The 25525-nt window shown below is 44.4% G+C and overlaps 1 protein-coding gene across 2 annotated transcripts in view; it reads right to left on the bottom strand.

Annotated features, from left to right (window-relative positions):
- Positions 1-25525, bottom strand: part of CALCRL (calcitonin receptor like receptor) — a 74522-nt gene that overhangs the window by 29267 nt on the left and 19730 nt on the right. Inside the window, exons 2-8 of one of the 2 annotated variants that reach the window (XM_069983582.1) lie at positions 21532-21622; positions 17754-17853; positions 14417-14564; positions 12043-12153; positions 8140-8252; positions 2926-3017; positions 218-344 (exon numbers count right to left, since the gene is read on the bottom strand). In XM_069983582.1, the coding sequence (XP_069839683.1) occupies positions 218-344; positions 2926-3017; positions 8140-8252; positions 12043-12153; positions 14417-14564; positions 17754-17804 (642 nt within the window). In that variant the 5' untranslated portion in view covers positions 17805-17853; positions 21532-21622. The remainder of the gene's footprint in view (positions 1-217; positions 345-2925; positions 3018-8139; positions 8253-12042; positions 12154-14416; positions 14565-17753; positions 17854-21531; positions 21623-25525) is intronic. The other variant, XM_069983581.1, reaches the window with a different exon arrangement.

Genomic DNA, 25525 nt, shown 5'->3' with positions numbered 1-25525 from the left:
TCATCATTTATATTCTCTGAAAAAAAGGACAGGAAAGCAAAAATTCTTCCAGCATATGTAAACTTTTGAGCACAGCTGTATATGGAAAAGAGGTGACAATATCACTTTAAATGTGCATAGTTACTGTTAGAGATGTGTGTCTTTGCAAGCTGATAAGCTGGTACTGCAACAGACAAGACCGAATAATTATTTAATCACACATTTCATTCTGACTTACTGGGTTGGTAGCAACCAAGGGTTGATTGTTTGCCACGGCTGTTAATGAGATTATTGTGACAACTGAATTGCAGACAAAGGACAAAAAAAGATTCTTGTGGAGTGTAATTCTCTGGCAGCTCAAATTTCTAAAACAGAAAGATTGAAATATAGTTGAATTATATTGCATAGCATAATACACATGTTGACAGAATACTGGTACAAAACGTTCATAAATATCAGCAGTACAGAAATACAAAAATCACCACAGTGTGACGTCATAAAGATCCATTGTGACATCACAAAGACTGATTGCCGCACATGTCCAAAGAGACAAGAGAAGCAAAGCAAAGCTTCTACAACCTATTTGTGGGCTTACCCGCTACTCTGGACACCATTTAAAGGTAGTTGCAAATCAATCACCTTAGTAACTATGATTGTTGGTGCTCCTAAGCAGTACCCCACTAATCACAGACTGATAACTTATATATATTTATGTATTTAACACTTGCTGACACCTACCCTGCTGAGAATAATAAGATTGAGCTGATTTCTGTAACGATTAAAGCATTACTGTCAATGATATGTTTTAATCGGTTGGGGTTTGGGTGTTCATACCACTACTGAATGCTAGTTTTAAGAATATTTGAAAAATCTCAATTTATTCAGCAATTATGAGCACCAGGCCCAGTAAAACACACACCTACATGCCTTTGCATAATATCAGTGAGGTTATTAATGGTTATTAGAGATGAGCGAACCTCAAGCATGTTCGAGTCGATGCGAACCCGAACTTTCGGCATTTGATTAGCGGTGGCTGCTGAACTTGGATAAAGCCCTAAGGCTATGTGGAAAACATGGATATAGTCATTGGCTGTATCCATGTTTTCCAGACAACCTTAGAGCTTTATCCAAGTTCAGCAGCCACCACTAATCAAATGCCGAACGTTTGGGTTCGGATCGACTCGAACCCGAACCCGGTCCGCTCATCTCTAATGGTTATCTGAGGAATGTTCAACCTCATTTAATGCACTTGGGCACAGAATCATCAAGATCTACTGCTGGCTGCTTCCCTTTCAACTGCCTACCAATGGGCAAGAGATGGTCCATGGTAGCATGTTTAGGAAAAGCAAGCTGCTCACAGTAGCATGAGCAACATCTGTTCTGGCATTGTAGTGTTGAAAAAATAGTTTCACTAACCACAATAATAAAAAGCTAAGCTTTAAGTGTACCTGAAATGATACACAGAGGGGTCCAGCTACTGTAAATTATACCGCCCCACAGGATAATCCCAAAATAATCTCTTGTTATTTTATTCAGGTTTGGGCTTAAAGGGGTACTCCAGTGAAAAAAAATGTATCTTTTAAATCAACTGGTGTAAGAAAGTACCAGAGATTTGTAATTTATTTCTATTTAAAAAGTCACAAGTCTGCTAGTACTTATCAGCTGCTGTATGTCCTATTTATCTATGTCTATGGCATACAGCAGTTAATAAGTACTGGAAGACTTAAGATTTTTTTAATAAAAGTAAATGACACATCTCTGGCACTTTCTGACACCAGTTAATTTGAAAGAGAAAATATTTTAATGGCATTGCCCTTTAAATAGTATTTTCAACTAGCTACACTGTGTTTTACAAACATCTACAAACCTATTGACTGCTTATACGTTTCACCCATGTTAATTGAAGATGAAGGATATGTAATTCTACTAACATTTTGGAGGAACACTTAAAATACAAAATGTATTGTTCATTGTATATGATTGTGTTGCTCAGCTTTTAAAGCGACTCTGTACCCACAATCTGTCCCCCCCCCCAAAACCACTTGTACCTTCGGATAGCTGCTTTTAATCCAAGATCTGTCCTGCGATCTGTTCGGCAGGTGGTGCAGTTATTGTCCTAAAAAAATGCTTTTAAACCTGAAACCCTGTGCCCTACGGGAGTATCTGTGCCCTAACTTTGCACCACCACTCCGTCCCTCCTCCCCACCCTCTTCATCATTAGGAATGCTCCAGGCAGATTGCCTCCTATTCCCCACCTGTGGCAGTCCAGCACATGGGCTGGATCGTTAAGGACCTGTGCAATGTTCAGCATGGAGAAAATGTTTTAGTGCCATAACTAATGATGAAGAGGGTGAAGAGGAGGGTCGGAGGGGTGGTGCAAAGGGGCACAGATACTCCCATTTGGCACGAGCTTCAAGTTTAAAAGTATTTTTTTAGGACAATAACTGCATCACCTGCCGAACAGACCACAGGACAGATCTTGGATTAACAGCAGCTATCCAAAGGTACAAGTGGTTTGGGGGAGGGGGGGTCAGATTGTGGGTACATAGTCGCTTTAAATGGGGTTTTCCTTATATTAACACATCACCTATCCACAGGATGGAACTCCCAGCAATCAAACACTTATTACATATCCTGTGGATAGTCTTGACTGTCAGACAGCTTTTACATACGGGTGCCATTTATGCTAGATTTGTTTTCCAATGTAATTTTATTTAATTGTGCCTAATTTTCTAACAGCACAATGTTCATTACCATATTTTTTTAATCAGTCTGTCATTTCAAAATCCAAAGTATGGTTATTTGGCACAATTATGGACTGTCATTTGCTGTAAAATGCCAGAAAACCTTACACTGAAATAATTATTAATTTGTGGCAAGTCATCTAGTTCCCATAGGAGATATATTTGTTACAGTTATGAAAAATTATTGGAAATAATTACTTACTTAAAGTAGAAGAAAATTCCTAAAGATATCAAAAGTGATGCAACTGACAATCCATGTCCAATAATGGTCAAGTAAAACAAATTAAGGGCTGTCTAAAAAAAAAAAAAAAAAAAAAAAAATATGAGATTTAGAATACAGTAATCATAAATATAGTTAATGACGTCAGTCAATACTGTACAGGAAAATACATCAGTTCTTTTGGCATGTAGTAAAAACTTTATTTCTTCTATTTTTTTAAGTCAGCACAAAAGTAAAGTTTTTTTTTTTCTATTTTACAAAGGCTTTAGTGTCATATATCTTTTTTTGTAAAACCCCAGACAACCCCATTTTCCAAGAACACCACTGAGATAATGTTCTATGGACTGATAAGGCAAAAAGTGAACTTTTTTTGAACACACGGGCCCCCTTTATGTCTCCAAAAATATAAAGCACAAGAGTATGGGTCATTTTAGATGTGTAAACCCATGCCCGACATAGGCACCACTGTGAGAGCTAATCAAGTGGTTCTTATAAATGGCATGCTTAGATGCAGCAATGATAGCTGAGTGGTGCTTACTTAATGTCATGTCACATGCCAAGCCTCGCCGTCATGACGAGGGGGGAGCCTTAGGGGGACAACCAAACCAAAGATGGATCAGAAGAAATCAGGGAGTTGGGGTTCCCCTGGTTTGCACTAGCTCTACAGGTTGATTCACTTTACGAATCAAGTTTTATGCCCTGCTCCCAGGCTCAATTAGAACGTAAATCGCCATCTGCCAGCTTTTCGCACACCCAGACACCCCCTTTGCCACAAATACTCCCTGTTCGCTGGCCTACACAAACACAAACGTTCCCTGTGTCTGGACACACCAGCCGCTGTCATACATGTGACCCACCGGCCGTCGCCACACACACACAGACCAAAGTGCATACACAAAACCTTGCTCTGCTTGCCAGACCCACAAACAGAAAACACAAACACGAAATTTCGCTAGTCTGGACCCCCCAGCCACTGTCATACACGCGACCCACTGACCGCTGCCAGACACACACACGAAGGATGCACATGGTAGAGTAAGCCATCTAGTCATACAAGATATGGTCGCACAGCTTTTAGTTTTAATACTTAGGGCTATGTTCACACTGCGTACGAATCCGTACGCAGGTCTTACGCTGCCGTACATGTGCGGCTGAAACTACGGGCGAGGGAAAAATCGACATGCGGCCGGATGCGTACGAACCGCGAACATACGCCCGCAGTACAGTTATGCTTCCCTAGCTTGTTTCGAAGCGATCTGAGGCAGGTCATTTACTTGGAAATCTTCGCCCAGCCCCGTAAACCACACAGAACCTTTTGGATCGAAAAATCAAGTTTAATTTGGCTGAAATAAGTACTTTGTACGGGACCGCATGGAAATCTATGGCCGTGAGTTTCAACATTTCCGTCCTCAAACAATGGTCTTGTTCATTTTCACAGCGCCGTATACGATCCGGCCGTAAGCTCATACGTAGTGTGCACTGTGCGGGCGTATATCGTATACTTTCAAGGGAACGCATCAACCAGAAAACTATGTGCGTATATTCGCGGTTCGCACTACGGACGGATTCATACGCAGTGTGAACATAGCCTAAAAATGTACAGTATTCGGCTTAGTTACAAAAAGATGGTTAACAAAAGATACAGACACTTCAAACAAAAAAAAAACAAAAGGATAAATTTCTGCATAGAGATGTACAGGTTCTCGCTCTACAGAGGATTGGGCTTAGAAAATTGTGTACAAATCAATTCGATTGAATCCCCAACTTTAAGGCACTCAAACATTCTCATTTTTATTTAAGGCCTGAAAGGGCTGTCCTGGAGGCATCACCCAACATCTATGACTCAGGTCTTCTGGGCAGAATATCATCCATCCCCCTCAGCCATCAAAGGAACACACCTGAAAATATCAAAAAAAGATACTCTCAGGTGCCCTGGCAAAGGTACAAGCCCTAGACCAGGGGTCTCAAACTCGCGGCCCGCGGGCCAACTGCACCCTCGGGACACTAGTTTGCGGCCCCCACCTCAATGGTAGCTTTCCTGTAAGTGCGGCCCTGACACTGTGCTCGTCTTCGGGAGGCCGGCCGAACTGCTGCAGCCGTCCCTGATGCCGGCCCCCCTCTGCCGCGTCATCAGCTGCTCAGCCGCGATTGGCTGAGCATAAAGTTAAGCTCAGCCAATCGCGGCTGAGCAGTTGATGACGCGGCAGAGGGGGGCCGGCATCAGGGACAGCTGCAGCTGTTCGGCCGGCCTCCGGAAGACGACGGAGAGGTGGGCGGCGGCGGTGGTGCTGGTGGTGGGAGGGGAGGTGTGCGGCGGTGGTGCTGGTGGTGGGAGGGGAGGTGTGCGGCGGCGGTGCGGGGCAGGTGAGCGGTGCAGGGGCCTACAACCGCCTAGCAGAGCCACCGCCCCCTAGCGTCCCTGCCGCACATGCAGCTCCCCGGTCTCTGGAGGAGGAGGCCGCGGGGACTGCAAGGTGATCGCATCGCTGCAAGTCCTGGGGCTGTTCAGCAGGATCGGGGGATGCAGCGCAGACCCCCGATCCTGCTTTACAGCCCCAGGACTTGCAGCGATGCGATCACCCCACCCTGCAGTCCCCGCGGCCTCCTCTTCCAGAGATCGAGGAGCTGCATGTGCGGCTGAGAGGAGAGTGCCGGTGCCGGGGGTGAGAGGAGGAGGAGGTGTGTGTGCCCAGCTCCCCCCAGTCCCCTCTCAGTGACCCCCAGCTCCCCCCTGTCCCCTGTGTCACCCCCCAGTCCCTTCTCAGAGACTCCCAGTCCCCTGTGTCACCCCCAGTCCCCTGTGTCACCCCCAGTCCCCTCTCAGAGACCCCCAGTCCCCTGTGTCACCCCCTGCTCCCCCCAGTCCCCTGTGTCACCCCATGCTCCCCCCAGTCCCCTCTCAGAGACCCCCAGTCCCCTGTGTAACCTCCCTGCTCCCTCCAGTCCCCTGTGTCACCCCCCAGCTCCCCTCTTTTACTCCCTGCTCCCTTAGTCCCCTGTGTCACCCCCCAGCTCCCCTCTGTCACCCCCTGCTCCCCCCCAGTCCCCTGTGTCACCCTCTCCTCCCCCCAGTCCCCTGTGTCACCCGCCTGCTCCCCCCCAGTCCCCTGTGTCACCCCCCAGCTCCCCTCTGTCACCCCCTGCTCCCCCCAGTCCCCTGTGTCACCCTCTCCTCCCCCCAGTCCCCTGTGTCACCCCCCTGCTCCCCCCCAGTCCCCTGTGTCACCCTCTCCTCCCCCCAGTCCCCTGTGTCACCCCCCAGCTCCCCCCAGTACCATGTGTCACCCCCCAGCTCCCCTGTGTCACCCTCTCCTCCCCCCAGTCCCCTGTGTCACCCTCTCCTCCCCCCAGTCCCCTGTGTCACCCCCCAGTCCCCTTCTTGTGGAAAACCTGATGCGGCCCAGCCTCACCCAGACTCTACCTCTAGCGGCCCCCGGGTAAATTGAGTTTGAGACCCCTGCCCTAGACCTACTTTATTATTCATATCTCACTGTTCTAATTCCTAGAATATTTAACCTCATATGCCCCAGACATTCAGAATGTGAGATCTCAATTATGTGATGACAAGGACGGGTGGACAGACCATGTTTGGACTCCCTGCGATGTCCCCATCATACCCAACACTATGAAATTGGTTCTATGGCTATACGCTTTATTTGGAGCAAATTATGAAACATTCTATATTCTTGCTTCTTTTCTGAAGTAAGCCTGCCTAAGGTTATGTTCACACTGAGTAATATAGGCGGCGCTCTCCGCTGTGGAATCTCGCTTGCTTCACTGTCACACAGTGTCTTTACGGAAGGACTTGCGCGCCTTTGATTCCGCTGCTCTCCACTCAAAGAATTGACATGTCCTCCCATAGACACACTGTGTGACACAGACACAGGCGCGATTCTGCGGTAGAGAGCTCCGCCGCAGAATTCCGCCTATATTACTCAGTGTGAACATACCCTTATGTGATTTATCTGACAGATCACTGAAGCCAAAGCCAGGAACAGACCATAACCAGGGAACATAAAAGAAAGTTTAAGATTTCTCCTCTTTTTAAATCCATCCCTGGCTTTGTCTTCCAAAATCTGTCAGATAAATCTCTCTGTGTAAACGCACCATCCACAATCTCCTTTGCAACTTCATTCTTATTGCTCCTTGCAGAGAGCATTTGGTCTTTTCCACAAAGTAAACAGATGGTCTGACTCCATGCTAGTCAATAATTCCATATCATCAACTTGGATTAGCTCTGGGACTGAACACAAATACGATTACAATTAATATATAGAGAATATATGAAGTATCCACTGTAAGAATATACCATTTACATATTGATGAATAAAGACAAGGTTGTCCATATTCCTCACACTTAAAGTGACACTGTCACCCCCTTTGTGCATTCTGACATCTCTACACAGGTGTAAAGGGTAAATTTAGTGTTTTTCATATCTTATTTCATATCATACGTCATGGTGCTTGTTCAAGTAAAAAGTGTCCTTTTATCAACTGCAGATTGTATTAAGTGGGCGTGGCCTCGCGGCACTAGCGCCACATAACCCCGCCCACAACGGCACGGTTGGCCCCGCCCCCTCGCCGCCCATTGGTTGACCAACGTAAAGGGGGTGGAGTCTAGACCTTTCGGCCAGCCTGTTCCAATGGCCGGCGAGGGGGCGGGGCCAATTGTGCCGTTGTGGGCGGGGTTATGTGGCGCTAGTGCCGCGAGGCCACGCCCACTTAATACAATCTGCAGATGATAAAAGGACACTTTTTACTTGAACAAGCACCATGACGTATGATAAGAAATAAGGTATGAAAAACACTAAATTTACCCTTTACACCTGTGTAGAGATGTCAAAATGAACAAAGGGGGTGACAGTGTCACTTTAACCTCTTCAGAGCAAGCATACTTGCTTATTCAAATAGTGATCTATATGGCACGTGTTTTGTACATATGTCAGGATTTCCTCCTGATGTGTCTTTAGGCAATGACAGCTGAGTGGTGCTTACTTAACCTTAACAGAGCGAGCATACTTGCTTATTCAAATAGTGATCTATATGGCACATGTTTTGTACATGTATGTTCTCTCTTACAAGTAAGTGAACAAGTACGTTTTTATATGAACTTTCTATATTAAAACCTCTGGTTTTCTGTGTGTATACTTCCTTCAACAAAAAATTATATGATAAGGTAAATTCAAAAATTCCCACCTTTACTCTTTCAATAGTGAAGGCATTACACTGTGTGTAATTTGTCCATGTTCTATTACTGTCTGGATGCTTGAACCAGTATCCATTTGCACCACACTCCTTTGTAACTTTCTCTTTAAAACAGGAAAAAAAATTCAGATAGTTAATTATAAAAATATAAATTTGTTTAAAAGAATAAAATGACATATTCCTAACTTACAACATTAGTAATTTGATCCTTTGTATAGCTCTATTTCCATGTACAGTTTCTGTGGAGGAAAGAAGAGTGTAGCAGACCATGCTTTTGATCCCTGCACAAAAAATGTACATTTATAAAATGGACATAAATATTAATTAACAGACTGCATTTGTTGTATTAAAATCATCAATAGTCGTGCTGGAAGTACACTGTAGCATATGTCAGCATACCTTTTTTTACACATTGTCAACGATAATGGGCAAAATGGAATGCAATTAGGCCCCTAAGCTGGCTATACACTTCCAATAACTGTTAGACAAACATTTGTTTGGCTGACTGTTATCCCTCCAAACTTCCCAACACAAGTAGATCTTCGGCACAGCTGAATTTTCACGTGTTCCCTATGGGGAGAGGTAAGCCACCGCCACCAGACTGCTCTGGCACTGACTTATTCCTCAGAGTACATCATCATTTGTCAGTGGAGAGTTAGGAGCACACCATACCCATAAAGAGGTTTTCCAGGCAAAATGACCGAATGAGATATCCACAGTATGGCTCATCAGTAAATGATTGGCTAGGTGCCGCACCCTGCCAATCACCTGTTTGGTGCCCACACTACACAGTGAACAGGGAAGGAAGCAGTTTGTCTCTGTTCATTGTGTAGCTGTAGTGACCTGTAGCTGCAGCTCAGCTTCCTTTCAAGTGAACAAACTCCATTCACTGTGTAATGTGGAAGTCGGCATTCCACAAACTAGTCTCCGATGTGCTATACCTTTAAAATGTAGTATTAGGGGTATGGACACCTTTAAGCAAATTTTACACTAGCGTAAAATGAGCCAGGATTTGCATTCAAATTATGATTAGGTGAAACCATCCATAACCATCCATAATACATTTAGGCTATGTTCACACACAGCGCGCATTTTTAAATGTTCCTGTGACTCATACTGCAATTCACTTATCCACTTACCTCAATACAATATACAGTCATGAGCACAAACATACATTGTGAGAACAGACTGTGAACAACGGTGGGTTTCGGCTTTTCAGCCTTTCACAAGCATGTTACTAATCAAACATAATCTCCTTTAGGGTGCCTTCGCACACACCGGATCCGCAGCGGATTTCACGCTGTGAAATCTGCTGCGGATCCAGTGTCAGTGCATCCCTATGTGAATACATACTCACAGTGGGATTGACATCCCACTGCGTGTATGTAAGTTAACCCCCCCCAGAGGCCGAAGCATACATCACCTGCTTCCCGCTCCAGTTTGGTTCGGGGGTTGCCGACATCTGCTCGTCCCGCTTAGCCAATCAGTGCCCTGCCCTGCTGCAGCCACTGATTGGCTGAGCGGGACATGCTGCCGAGAACCCCCGAAGCAAGCCGAAGCGGAGAGTAAGTGATGTATGCTCCAGACGCTGGGGGGTTAACTTACATCCAAGTAGCGGGATGTCAATCACGCTGCGAGTATGCATTCTCATAGGGATGCACTGACACTGGATCTGCAGCGGATTTTGCTGCGAATCCGCATCGTGAAATTTGCTGCGGATCCGGTGTGTGTGAAGGCACCCTTAAAGGGGTTGGCCACTTTATAGTAAAATATGTCAGTATACAGTATTAGTAAGTGTACTCACTGTATATACTGACAGCAGCTTCCTGTGTACCTCATAGAGCTACAATCAGACTCCCCTTCACCAGGCTGTGCTGCCCCTCTCTGTTTTGTTTCTGTCCATAAAATGTCTGACATGGAGGAGCATGTGACCATGCCCTGTCCACTGTGTCCTCCATAGACATATACAGGCTCAGTGGTGGACACTGGGGGGGCAGGGCATGGTCACATGATCCTCCATGTAAGCAATCTTATGGACCAAAACACCGGAGAACAGGACAGCACAGCCTGGAGGAGGGGAGTCTGATTTTAGCTCTATGAGGTACACAGGGAGCTGCTGTCAGTGTATACAGTGAGTACACTTAGTAAAATAGTTCAGTGTACAGTATTAGTATCAAGTGCCAACCCCTTTAAATATAGTACATGACTCCTCGGAACCAACCCCTTCCGGGTCTTAGTTCACAGGGTGGGGTTACACAGAGGGAAGGCAAGAGATAGCTGTGATGTGAAAAGCTCTGCTCGTATCCCCGTAGCGCTAATGGTGAATGGTTGCTATGACAGCAACATTGAGTGTCTATAGGGGTAGGTATAACTACTGCCGATGGAAAATTCTGCTCACACCTTCATGGCGCTCATGTTGACTAGTTGCTATGACAGCAACATCGAGCGCCTATAAAGGTGGGTGTAACCACGGCTGATGAAAAACGAAGTTCATATCTCTGCGGTGCTCGGGTTGAATGGTTGCTATGACAGCAATATAGAGCGTCTACGAGATGGGTGTAACCGTTGTTTAGGTTGCATAGGAGTATGTATTGTGTACATTCTCCCTACTTTCTAAAAGCACAATGGGGGTATAATCATTTTGCATCTATACGTATTGTAGGGATCTTCCCGGGGGATGGTGTGTTTGGACACAGTTCACAGCAGACTTGGACTTGTAAAATATCAGCTTGGCGTTTATTTGCAGCATAAACCGTCCAGCAAACAGAAATACAGCAGCACCGTGCTTTAAGAATAAAACAAACAAAAAGGTCTTGCCTGTCTGGGCGCTTACTAACAGGTCTTCTCACCTATCTGACACTAGATAACACGGCGTCTTTCACCTGGATACCGCAGGGTATGTATAAGCTCCAGCAGTGTCTGTATTCACAGCTTCCACCAAACACACTGGCTGAGAGCAACCACCTGCAGCTCTGCAGAGCTTTTACCTTTTCCAGGCTCATCAGAGCACACCTGATCACAACACCCAAAGTGGATCGGGGGGAGGGAATGGCAAGTCCCACTACCAAAACCTACCTGCCATTCCATGTAAATCCAGGCCCGGTAAAAATAAATAACAACTCAGCAGCATAACACTGCTGAGCAACAGATCCATCCTGGACTTACCATCTCACCGTGTGTAGCAACCTAGGCGAGATGTACACCCCCTCGAGCACTTCACCTGTGACATGTCTACAGTATGTTTATTTATATGGAAATATATTTATTTATTGATCTGCCTATCTAATTATTCACCTGCCTATCTTTCAACCCCGCCCAGTTAACTATGACCCGGAAGGGGTTGGTCCCAAGTCATGTACTATTTAAAAGTGATAATGTGTGCTTTGTACTATGCACTGAGATAGGCTCACATGTAATACTGAGCTGAAACATGCAGCTGTTTTTTAACAAATATGTTTTTGGATATTTGTGAGTTCCTGCTGGTTTGATGGTTCGCTCCTATGAGAACAAATGGGACATCTGAATGCCTCCTCCTAAACACCTGCACTTGTGGATCTTTGGGGAAAACTTTGCTTGCTGGCTTGGTCGGATCCAGCTCTCCTAGGCTTCTAAAATACTACACTCGTGTTCATCCTTAGTGGCCCTCCAGCGAGCTGCAGTGTGAACACTGACCCAAAGTGCATATTCTAGTTGTGCCTAATCCTAGCACAACTCGACTAGGTGAGTGGACACTACTTCTCACCTTACCCTTGAAGTGCTATTTGACTTTATGTACTACACCAGAAAGCGCCTCTCAACTTTTATTTACAAAATATGTACATACTAACACAATGCCAGTTCATCTCATATATGCATATCATGAAGAAAAATGAAATGACATTTCTCAAAACTTACCTGAGGGATCAAAGTCCTGAAAATAATCTGGGCAGTGTTGCTCAGAAATGTCTCCTGCTGCTGCATCACCCCAACATAACCATCCATCCCATGTCCTATTACAAAACCGATCTAAGTAGAAGCAAAAAAGGAAAATCATAAATAAGGTTAGAATGTTGCACAGTACTAATAACAAATACATTACTAATTTATACAGAAAGGTGGTTAAGGATTAGAAATCTGTTCCCAAATTATATTTAAACAATCAAAAATAGACTTCTTTTTATGGTAGTGATATACCTTTAAAGGTCCTAGAGTCTTGTCAAAAGTTTTCATTGGTTGAGCTATAGGTGTTCAGACCTCCTCAGATCATTAGATTGAGCCATTAGAAGTGTAAGCACTGTGACAATCTGGGGGTTACTCACTCGCTGGGATCGCCATCTCCTGGGCCTGAGACAGGTGGCACATCACAAATTGCAGTCCAGTCAGTGCTGTATGCTTTATACTGACCTCAGTCAGCTTTATTTATCCGTTCAAAAAACACAAGACATAGGCAACACTGCCAATAAAATAAAACCTAGGCCGTCTAGCCACTGACCAACACCACAGCTTCCCTAGCTGTCACTTATGAGCCTAATGCTCAATATCACCAGCTCCACTGGTCTCACCCAGACTTCTTGTCTGCAGCTCCCACAGGCCTAGAGCTGCCTGTGTTCTCCCACCCTGGGAGTCTTCACCTGGGAGCCCTCACCTTGGAAGCTCTGGAGTCTCTAATAGATCCACCAGGTGGTTTCAGAGCCTCATCAGCTCTAAGGCTGGAGTGGAGTATCTGGACCAGGAGCTTCACCTGAACTCCAATTCCCACTCCAGAGGCATAGAACTGCCTCTTACAGCCCCACCATGCCACAGCACCAAAAAAGGACCTGTCACCCGGGATTCCGGCAACGAGCCCACCACACTGCGCCGGAATGCCGGGTGACAGGTTCCCTTTAACTCTCTGGATCACTACTTGCTGCCTTTGTATGTTTACATACAAATAAAAGTTAACAATGTGAAATCAACTGCAAACCCGCTACATGTGAACATGCCCTGAGGGTAGATCGCAGCAGATTTCACGCTGCGGGTTTGCAGCGAAATCCGCTGCGGATACCTTCCCTGTCAGTTTCAACGTGATTACATACTTGTGCGGGATTGTCATCTGGGATGATGCGGTAAGGTATGCTCCAGGCGGCAGAGGATTAAGGGGGCTGGCACATTGAAACTGATAGGGAAGGTATCTGCAGCGGATTTCACTGCAAACTTGCAGCATGAAATCCGCTGCAGATATGGTATGTGTTTCTACCCTCAAACTAAATCTGTCAGTTTATTGTAGAAAAAACTCTTTTTCAGTACTGACTCCCCTTGTCCTCCCTAAATAACTGCCATGCAAAGTTTGGCTTCCAGTTCTGAGCCCTGCAGCACTAGGAGGGAAAGCAAAGTAGTGTTCGGTGATGTAGCACTTAAAGGGAACCTATCAGCACATTCACACTGATTGGGCTCTAAGAAAGGCTGCACGCACCACGCAGCTGGGTCTCTAATGGTGTCGGGGGTTCTGGGCCCCCAGTCTTCATGTCCGGTAAAATAATTTTAATCCTGTGAGGCAGGGGGAGAGCCATGAACTAGTCATTTGGGCTGTGGCTAGTGACAGCCCTCTGTCCTGTCAGCGCCATCTGTGGGGTGATTGACAAGCAAGAAGGCCTCACGCGTGGGAATATTGCTGTGTGACACCAGCCTTAGGTGAGCTAGATTGATTTTGGACAATAACTAATTTTTGCTACTGATTCAACTTTTACTTTTTATTCCCTAAATGGTTCTGACATAAACACAGGGTTTTTTTTTACATCAATAATTCTGCATTACTATAAATGATCTTTTCTCCTAATTATAAGACAGACTTTGAGACTGATGCTCAAAGTACTGACTCTATGACCCATACTATACTCCAATTTACTTCAATTGCAATAAAAACAGAGTACAAATTTGAATTTTTTTTCAACAGTACACTATGCAAAATTTACAATGAGTAGTCCTTGTAAAATCATTGCAGGGCCTTAAGGCCCTTACTGACCGCTCAGGACGATAATCGTTTAGTGTAATAGCGCATGTTGAAAGGCAACGATCAGCTGACATTGTGCATGGTCTTTTAACATGCTGAGAGATCACGATTATGTCAGCGACAGTCTGCAGCAGACTGTCGCATTTGAACACCATTGTATACATATATAAAACATCTTTATATAAATTGGAGCTGTCAAAAATCTAAGCACATGTGAGGATACAGCCTATGAGTAAACTGAATATTATACAATTGTTTTTATCAAAACAAAAAAAAACTCAAGCTATATGCAAAAGTTACCTTCCTTTGTGTGTGTTGGCTCTTGCATTATTTTCTGATAGCACTCAAACTGTGCTGTCATAATCTTGTTCCTTGTAACACCAACTGATGGAAAATCTTCCGCCACTAGTTCTATAGTCTCCTCCTTCGGGTCAAGTATGGTATTGGTCTAGAGTAAATAGAAAAATTGAGTAAACAAAAACATAATAATTCATGAATATTGATATAAAGTAAAGGCACACTAGTTTAGGTAGATTAGTTAAACATATTAGTTTAGTTAGGTTAGTTAAACATGCGCCAGAATCTGGCAAAATTTTTGGTGTGTCTAAAGTTAAAGGGTTCAATCCACAACTAAGCAACTGTGTGCAAAAAAATTACTGAAGGCTCATTGAAGGAGACTGTATAGTCATCCTCTGGTGGCATTTTATTATCATTATTACACGTTTTGTTTTGTTTTTTAAATCAACTAAGAAGTTGAAAAACGTGGTTAGTCCACAAAAATGGTATCCTACATCTGCCCCTAACAGTGTTTTAACTCGCTTGCTATGCTCCCTGGTTCCTACAATATAAGGTTTTACTATTTTGCCATCTGTTTAGTGAATACTGTAGTCAGCTGGGTGGGAACATTATTACAAAATGGGATGGATATACTTTAGCATTTTAATCAAAAACCCTTAGCATTCACCCCCTTTTTGCAAATAATCCAAATATCTCAGGAACAGGTGGGTACAGAAAAAAAACACTGTTGGAATCAGGGCTCTAAGGGTAAAAAAAAATCACTTGTTTTGGACTGACCATAGGTCTGGTTCAAATTAATAGAAATTAAACTGAATACAAATTATACTGAATCTTCCTGGTCTATAAACTGATGTTAAAAACGTGACATGCTACCCTTAAACAAAATAATAGGTCCAATATTTCTTTCTGGAGACGGCAACTAGGCAGTGTCATATTTATGATTAAAGACATTATGTCCCTAAAAGTAAAGGCTAGATGAAGGTAGTAAGTCAACAATTAAAGGGGTTGTCTAGACAGGGGACTTCTTTGATATATGCCTGGAAAGGGGGCGATTAAAAATCATGAACTAGACTTACCTTACATATCACCTACTATATATTGTATCAAAAAATTTCCTGCCTGGACAACCCCTTTAAATACTGAATATAGTAATGCTGATCAGAAGTTATAGCAGTGTTTCTGGGCTGATTTAGATCTGTGGTTGGTCAGGTTTATACTTTTCTTTATTATTGTATCAGTGATTGTTTTATGGTGGTGGTCTACGAGGCATTGCTCCCGCCTAGCAATACCTTGAAACAGCTGTCTGTGGATTGATATCTGGCTTTGGTATTTCCCTTACCATATTCTAAGGCCCTTTTACACATTTAATAATCGGCCAAATCAGGCTGATTCTCACTCCGTGTAATAGAGACAATGATCAGCCTATGAAACAATCATCGGCTGAATGTTTCTTTAGGTTCAGACCGAAGATCATTGGGCACGCATCACTACATGTAATAGCGATGCATGGCCGACAGTTAATGATTGAATAAACTGTTTATACATTACCTATCCAGGCGCACGGCCTTCTCCTGCCATCTGTTAACTTCCCGATAATGCACGTTGCAGCTTCTTTGAGCTGACAGGCTGCCGACCGCGGCCAGTGATTGACTGAGGGGCTTGTTGGCTCAGAGAAGCTGCAGTGTGCAGTGACAGGAAAAAAACAGAGGGCAGTAAAAGACCGGTAGCGTGGACAGGTAATGTATGAACAGTCAGTACAGCCCTTGCTAAACGATCAAGTTGTGTAATAGGTTCAGTAAACGAGTGCAGATCTAGCATATTGGTGCTCATTTACATTATTGATGTGGACACCATCGGCCCGTCTAACAGGACGTTTATTATAGTGGTTTTGGTGTCTACCCCTGGAGTGATAACTGGCTGGTCCCGATTTTTGTGACTCTAAAATAAGGGTATGTCCACAATACGGAATCCCGGCAGATCACCCACCGTAGCTCACCCCTGCTGGCGGACGCATGCATCTCCGCTGGTCCCATAGGTTTCATTCTATTGTTTGCCAGATTCAGCCATACACCCGAAGAATGAACTTGCTCAGTCTTCCAGCAGACGGTGGAATCTGGCAAACCATAGAATAAAGCCTATCGGACCAGCGGAGATGTGCGCGCCTGCAAGCGGCGGGTGATCTGACGGGATTCCATAGTGTGCATATACCCTAAGGCCCCACAGACTCTTTTTACATATTTGTATTTCAGGGGGCAATGCACATAGGTTTTCACTGTGTTGAGCACTAGCAGTCTAGTGTTTTGTTTAGCTGGTCTCCCTGAGGTCAATTATCATTTTATCAATATTAGGTTGTGAACGCAATTGTTGAAAGGATAGGAAGGTTCAAGGAAGATAAAAGCTTCATGTACCCGTGTGTGGGGATGCACATATAGTGTCGTTTCCCAGGGCAAATTGTAAATCTTTTTTTTTTCAGATACATTTAGTAGTTTTTGTAATATCACATGACAATGTGAAAAAAGGAAAGGAAATAAATGTCTGCTTTTTATCTTGTTTTATTTGTTTGGTTTTTATTTTGTTTACTTTTCTACTTTATTTTGTTTTTACTTTTTTATTTTATTTTACATGCTCTGCCCTCAATAAGTTCTTTAAATATCTTTTGTGGGCGTTTTAACAGTATTTTTTTATAACTTTATTAATAAGTTGAGTACTGGGGCTGCCTGTTACAAAGAGAATATAGCCTCCTAACAGCTACGGCAGAGCTGATCTGGTTCTGCAACCAGCAGCACCTGCAACTGCTGTGCACCCGTAAACACATAAAACAGGAACACTATGTCAGTCTGTTGCTTTGTGTTTACTGCAGTGAGAAAGGCGAAGACATTAATAGACCATCGCTGCCTTCTCTTTAGAAAGTCTGGATGACAAAGTCTGACAGCTTGCTCTTTTTTTCCTGCAGCTGCATGTTATGAACATGATGACTCTTTGCTATCTAGGATTCCAGAGTGTCTATCAGCCATATCTTCCTTTTTCTCCTCTTGCTTTCTAAAGCTCAACATGGACAAAACAGAACTAATCATCTTTCCCCCACCTCGCTCCACCCTGCCGTCTAATCTGGCAATCACTATGAACGGCTGCACTCTGTCCCCTGTTCCTCAAGTCCGCTGCCTTGAGGTCACCTTTGATTCTGCCCTGTCTAGGGGCGTAACTAGAAATGGCTGGGCCCCATAGCAAACTTTTAATTGGGGCCCCCCCCTCAACCGACCACTACACCATCAACACACCCAGCTCTACACAGGGTCTGTACTACATATAAATTACAGTGCAAATATATTTAGTGACTCACAGGGGACTTCTCCTCTGATCGGAGTTCTTCCCTTTTCATCTTCTTCTCCATCTGTCCTGTGCCATTATGAGAACTTCTCCGAGCCACGAATCCACAGAATCTGCCAGACAGATATATTAGGCTCCTCACTCTGGCACCATGCTCATCTCTATACACACTGCACATCTGTATTGGCCCCTTTAAGCCGTCTTTCAGTGGGTAGCCCTGGCTCCTTATACAGTAGATAGTCCCTTGTTCAGTCTTCCACATAGATGGCCCTGTGTGCATCTAATATAGTAGAGAGCCCCTCTGTGTTTATAGTAGATGACAACCTCTGTGCATCCCCTATACCAGAGGTAGGGAACCTCAGCTCTCCAGCTATTGCAAAACTACAACTTCCATCATGTGTAGACAGTCAAAGCTAAAGCTGTAGTTTTTAAACAGCTGGAGAGCCAAGGTTCCCTATCCTTGCCCTGTAGTATATGGCCCCCTCTGTGTAGTCCACTAAAATAGACACACCCCCTCTGCGCATGCCCTATTATATACATCCCGCAGTGTAGTTACCCTTATAGATGCCTCCTCTGTGACGTCCTCCTTAAAGATTTCCCCCTGTGTTGTTCCTCTTACAAATGGCCCCCAGTGTTGTCCCTCCTCCATAGGCAGCGCCCAGTGTTGTTCCCCTTACAAATGGCCCCCAATATTGTCCCTCCCCCAAAGGCAACCCCCAGTGTTGTGCCTCCCCCATAGGCAGCACCCAGTGTTTTGCCTCCCCCATAGGCAGCACCCAGTGTTGTCCCTCCCCCATAGGCAGCGCCCAGTGTTGTCCCTCCCCCATAGGCAGCGCCCAGTGTTGTCCCTCCCCCATAGGCAGCGCCCAGTGTTGTCCCTCCCCCATAGGCAGCGCCCAGTGTTTTCCCTCCCCCATAGGCAGTCTCCAGTGTTGTCCCTCCCCCATGGGCAGCCCCCAGTGTTTTCCCTGCCCCATAGGCAGCCCCCAGTTTTGTCCCTCCCCCATATATATAGCTCCCAGTGTTGTCCCTCCCCATATATATAGCCCCCAGTGTTTTCCCTCCCCCATATATATAGCCCCAAGTGTTGTCCCTCCCCCATATATATATAGCCCCAAGTGTTGTGCCTCCCCATATATATATAGCCCCCAGTGTTGTGCCTCCCCTATATATAGCCCCCAGTGTTGTGCCTCCCCCATATATGTAGCCCCCAGTGTTGAGCCTCCCCCATATAGCCCCCAGTGTTGTCCCTCCCCCATATATATAATCCCCAGTGCGGTGCCTCCCCCATATATATTGCACCCAGTGCTGTGCCTGCCCCATATATAAAGCCCCCAGTGCTGTGCCTCCCCCATATATATAGCCCCCAGTGCTGTGCCTCCCCCATATATATAACCCCCAGTGCTGTGCCTCCCCATATATATACAGCCCCCAGTATTGTGCATCCCCCATATATATATAGCCCGCAGTGCTGTGCCTACCCCATATATATAGCTCCCAGTGCTGTCCCTCCCCCATATATACAGCCTCCAGTGCTGTGCCTCCCCCATATATATACAGCCCCCAGTGCTGTGCCTCCCCCATATATATACAGCCCCCAGTGCTGTCCCTCCCCCATATATACAGCCCCCAGTGCTGTGCCTCCCCCATATATATAGCCCCCAGTGCTGTCCCTCCCCCATATATACAGTCCCCAGTGCTGTGCCTCCCCCATATATATATATATACAGCCCCCAGTATTGTGCATCCCCCATATATATATATATATATATATATATATATATACATACATATATACAGCCCCTAGTGCTGTGCATCCCCCATATATATATATATATATATATATATATATATATATATATATATGCAAAAGTCTGTTTGTTGGTCAGCTCACCTGCTGTGGTATAGCCGTCGGTGCACGGTAAGACCCGGAGCCAGGGTCACAGCATACCAGAGAAAGAAGTCCAGCACCAGGTCGGCATATACCATTAAAATTCCATACTTTATTAGACAATCTTCACATAGGACAGTAATAAAAGTTTACGCGTTTCAGCGCTTCTCGCGCCTTGTTCACAACTGAAGGATGCTTCAGTTGTGAACAAGGCGCGAGAAGCGCTGAAACGCGTAAACTTTTATTACTGTCCTATGTGAAGATTGTCTAATAAAGTATGGAATTTTAATGGTATATGCCGACCTGGTGCTGGACTTTTTTCTCTGGTATATATATATATATATACACACAGCCCCTAGTGCTGTGCATCCCCCACATATATACAGCCCCTAGTGCTTTGCATCCCCCATATATAGATATGTGTATATATATATATATATATATATATATATATATATAATACAGCCCCTAGTGCTGTGCATCCCCCATATATATACAGCCCCCAGTGTTCCCCTTTGATAAAAATAAAAAAAACTCACAACTCACCTAACCACACGATCCCCTGACGGTTGCAGGTCTCTTCTTCTCTCTTCATCTGCACCCGACAGAACAGCAGCTTCCAGGCGAAGTCCCGGGCAGCGACATCACTGAGCTCAGTATGCGCCGCGGCGGCTGGGACTTCCGGTACAGGGTGCACGTCACTTCCTGTAACGGAAGTCCCAGCCGACGCAACGCACACTGACCTTAGTGATGTCGCTGCCCGGGACTTCGCCTGGAAGCTGCTGATCTGTCGGGGGCAACACTCTTGTGATCGCAAGCAAAATGCTGCTTGCGGTCACAAGAGTGATTGACAGGGCGGGAAGCCTATGGCTTCTCGCGCTGTCAATCAGAACACTGAACACCTGGGAGGCCCGCTCGGCCACCGGGTGTTGTAGGCAGTAAGCTCCGGGGGCCCCCCGATGCTAGGGGCCCCGTAGCAGCCGCTACGGCTGCTACGGCGGTAGTTCCGCCCCTGGCCCTGTCTTTTAAACCACATATTCAGGCCCTGATCACCTCCTGCGCCTTCACCTCAAAAACATTTCCAGAATTCGCTCTTTTCTAACATGACTCCACAAAACTGCTGGTACATGCTCTCATTATTTCTCGCTTGGACTACTGTAACATCCTCCTCTATGGCCTTTAATCTAACTCCCTTGCTCCCCTCCAGTTTATCCTTAACTCTGCTGCCGAACTAATCCACCTTTCCCCTTGCTTTGCCTCTGCCTCTCCCCTCTGCCAATCCCTTCACTTGCTACCCATTGCCTAACGTATTTACTTTAAATTGCTGACCATGACGTACAAGGCCATCCACAACCTGTCCCCTCCGTATATCTCTGACCTGATATCCCGCTACCGTCCCTCACGCAACCTTCGATCCTCCAGTGACCTCCTTCTGCGCTTCCCCCTTATTCGTACCTCGCACAACCGCCTCCAAGACTTTGCCCGAGCCTCCCCCATACTCTTGAACTCACTACCCCGACACATTTGGCTCTCATCCACCATCAAGTCCTTCAAAAGTAACCTGAAAACCCATCTCTTCAAACTAGGCTACAACCTATAATAATTCTGCATCACACTTGACTGGCTGCACTTTACCTCCTGTTTCTCTCCCCGTACCTTATAGATTGTAAGCCCTCGCGGGCAGGGTCCCTTTTCCCCCATGTACCAGTCTGTCATTTGCCTTCATGTAATGTGTTTTGAAAATGTTCCTGTTTGTTATGCCTATCGCTTGTATAGCGCTCTGGAATTAAGTGTGCTTTATAAATAATAATAATAATAATAATAATAAATAATAACATGATATGATTTAACATAAAATGATTTCATACACTGCTTTAATATATTATAAAACAATACTTACGCTTGTTATAACAGCAAATAACATATGGATTACAAGAAAATATCTGCCCATTGCTGACATATGTCATAGACGTTGCCTCTTCTTAAATTATCTGGAACATCAAAGATAAAGGCTTAAATTAAATAGTGTATTATGTATGACCTAAAAAGAAACATTGATCTTGTTTAAAATTACATATTTCTTTTTCATAAAATGATTAAAATAAATGATAATTCCACCTTGCATTGATGGTGAATTAATGAGCTGATGGTATGGTCAGGAGCCTGTTAAAAAGAACCTGTGAGATCCCTAGGGCCCCACACATTGGCCCCAGTGACTGAAAATGTGGAGAACTGCATTCTGACACAGTTCTTATATGCTACAGCTGATGTAAAAAGAAAAAAAAAAAACATTATTAAATGCAACTTTGATCAGGGCTTGTTTAGTATGCTAATTGGTATTATCAAGTCACAAAGGAGTAGACATCGTGGCTTCAAGTCACGCTTAAAGTGCCTTCCTTCCTTCCAGACCAGCCTGATTGACACCCTGAGTGCAGTGAGAGGCCCTGATAGTTATTTACATACAGAGGTTGCACTTGTGGTTAAGGAAGATATATCTAAAGCTAAAAACAGGGTTTTGTTTTTCTGCACTTTACAGACACTATATTGCACATAACTGACATTGATATGCTCAGAAAAAATTAAAGGATTAGTTTGTGGGGTACAAATTATACATTAAACAAAAAAAACCTTAACCCTCTCCCAAATACCCTACAGTAATTAACATGACAGGTATGGGAAAGGCATAATGGAGCAGGCTAGAAAAAATATCAAATGCCAGAAAGAAAGGTGCCAATCCAAAGTGTAGTCCTCGTATGGCTCTGTTTATTGAAGAATAAAGTGTTAGGGCTTTTAGAACCGAGGGAGTTTTTGTGGGATCGATGTGTCACAGGAAGCGGTAAAAGGCAGACCCCAGGAGCTGTTGGAATATGCCTTTTCATGGCGGTCGTTAAGGGTACTTATGACATCTTTTTATGATAAGCCTATAATAAGATGGGTGCGGGTCCCAGCGCAGAGATCACGGGAGCTCATGTGTCAGAATGATCTTAGTAGATTACCCTTCTTCATGCTGTGGTCAGATGGTGACAGTGACATGTATAGAGCCTGCCGCTCTATAATTACCTATCAGCATCTGGATAACATGTTCTTCTCTTCTCTACATTTATGCTGTGTTGCTTTTAATTTCAGTACTGTTATGTTTCTGAAGCTTTTTTACATAAGTTACACAGTGCTGCAACGTGAAACACAACCTAAGGCTATGTTCACACACCGTAAGTACTGTGGGAATCCCACGGAACTTATGTAGTGCTGAGTTCTGTAGTATACACTCCGGCCGGGATCCCTAGCGACTCCGTAGAAAACTGACATGTCAGTTTTCTAGGGCCACTATTGATTGAATAGCGGACGCAGAAAACCCTGTCAGTGCACACAGTGAAGTGAACGGCCGGAGCTGCTCGCTCCACTGTGTGCACTGACAGGGTTTTCTGCGTCCGCCATTGTGTGCAGTAGGGAGTTTTGATGCGGGCGCGCACTGATGCACCTGCATCAGAACTTAGCGGCGCTAAAGATCATCCAGCCGATACTGCAGTATCGACCGGGATGATCTTTTCAGAGACCGGCCGTTGTGACCCAGCTGTGTGAACATAGCCTAAGTCCAGATTCACACTTCTGTGATATAAGGTTCATAAGCTCAGTGTATATCAGTGACTGAACTCTACCGGACTCCCTGCATCACAATTTATGTTTACTCTGAGTTTATTATATTTTTCAAATTATTACAAAAGACAAGTACACAGTGGTCAAATGTGCATCGTATACAAAGGCATATGCTTCAAACAATAAACAAATACAAACAGCCCATCCTAAGATGAAAGTATGACAGGGTATATTCCAGTAATTGTGAACAATGTGGAAACTGCGGGGATAGCCCGCTATATAAGGCACATCTGTACGGCAGATGGGGAAATCTTGGGAACCAATATAGGCTCTAGCAATTGGACATCAAACATACACACGCAACAACAAGGGACAAAGACAGAAACATAGGGGGGAGGGGAACAAAGGGAAAGGAGAAGTACTGTGCTTGGTTATGGTGAGTAGTCAGAAACCTGCGAAGGAGAACATATGAGGTTCCCTCTTCCTCTTGGAATGGAAGCAAAGAACACGTATAAGTGACAATCTATTTTAGAGACTCTGCCATGCGAGCTTCAATGCACTAAGGTAGAGAAGCTGTCTGTGTTTTTAATCCACTCCTGGTTTTGGTTGCAATATGAGGACCACAATACTGACTAAAATATACGTAGTGTGAACCCAGCCTAAAAAAAGAATGTACAATATACAGTCCAAGGAGCAAACATAATGATCCAATGACACCAAAATAGTGCCATCCAAATACTCCACTATATTTTACCATGTCCACTATATCCGACCCAACCCAACCACCCCGCTAACCCCCCACCCCCTACCCTTCCAGCGGAGAGAGAAAAGAGAGAACTATCGCTAACGCAGTAAGTTTATTAATTAGCCTTCCATCTATTGTATCGTTGAAGTGTGCCCCTATTAGTGTTGGAAATATCCCCTCCTCCAGCATCATCAGGTGTTGGAGACCATTGAATAATACTTAAAAATGATATCACGTTTTAGGTGATTTAAAACACATCTCTGTTACTAGCTTCTTAGTAGTTAAGAACATCTTCACAGTACATCAGATCATAATGGCAGAATTGAAAAAGATCAAATGTGCACAATGGATTGGGAAATACAAACACATCACTGGCCCTATAAAATGTGAGTAGATGTAGCCCTAGGGATATAGACAATAACTCAATCTCTTGCAAAATCAATAAAAAGTTCTTAAAGGAGAAGTCCGGCGAAAATTTTATTAAAGCATTGTATGGCCAATCAAAAGTTACACAAATCACCAATATACACTTATTACGGGAAATGCACATAAAGTGCTTTCCTCCATGCACTTACTACTGCATCAAGGCTTCACTTCCTGGATAAAATGGTTATGTCACCACCCGACTCCCAGAGCTGTGCGGGCTGTGGCTGCTGGAGAGGATGATGGCAGGGGGACACTGAGGGACTCAGGGCACTGAAGGGACACTAAGCATCCCTCTGCCATCATCCTCTTCAGCAGCCACAGCCCGCACAGCTCTGGGAGTCGGGTCGTGACATCACCATCTTATCCAGGAAGTGAAGCCTTGATGCAGTAGTAAGTGAAGGGAAAAAAAACACTTTATAAGCATTTCCTGTAATAAGTGTATATTGGTGATTTGTATAACTTTTGGAGGGCAATACAATACTTCTCCTTTAAATTAATCAAAGTTCACCATATGATACAGTCATAGTTCAAAAATCATTATTTAACATATTTACTAAATTACATCTCCCTTTTCAAGTTTGGCCAGTTTCACATGAGTGCATTTCTCAATGTATATTTCGACCCAAGGTCCCATCTAGACTGCAGGACCGACAACATCATAGATTCCTATGATAGTTCCCTATGATGCAGGCCGTTTAGGTCATAAGACCTGCAGCTGGACTGGGATTTGTGGCCATAAGACGGACATGGAAATGAGACACAAAAGTGTGAAAGACTATGTTTTGGTGAGCAAGGATACCTTGATTGTTAGGTTCCCACCATTCCCTGCACTCTGTTTTTTTTTTTTCTTATTCAAAGCTTTTATAGAAAAAAAAAAACAATGGAAGAGGACATACAGAAAAAGGGATAGGCAATATGCCAAACATTTTCATTGAATAACAAGCATACAAAATTTGAGTATGAAAATATTATGAAATGGTAAAGCATATATACAACCAGAATTACATACATCAAAGAAAGGGGGATTGCCAGCATGGCCCAGAAGAGAAAAAGAACAGCACTAAATGTGAGCGCACCTCCTATCTCTTTAAGATGTTTGTGGAGTGGTGTAGGACCTATATGTAAGTGT

This window comes from Dendropsophus ebraccatus, chromosome 9 (genome assembly GCF_027789765.1).
Source record: "Dendropsophus ebraccatus isolate aDenEbr1 chromosome 9, aDenEbr1.pat, whole genome shotgun sequence".
NCBI classification, from domain to species: domain Eukaryota; kingdom Metazoa; phylum Chordata; class Amphibia; order Anura; family Hylidae; genus Dendropsophus; species Dendropsophus ebraccatus.
This window is presented reverse-complemented; position numbering and strand designations above follow the sequence as displayed.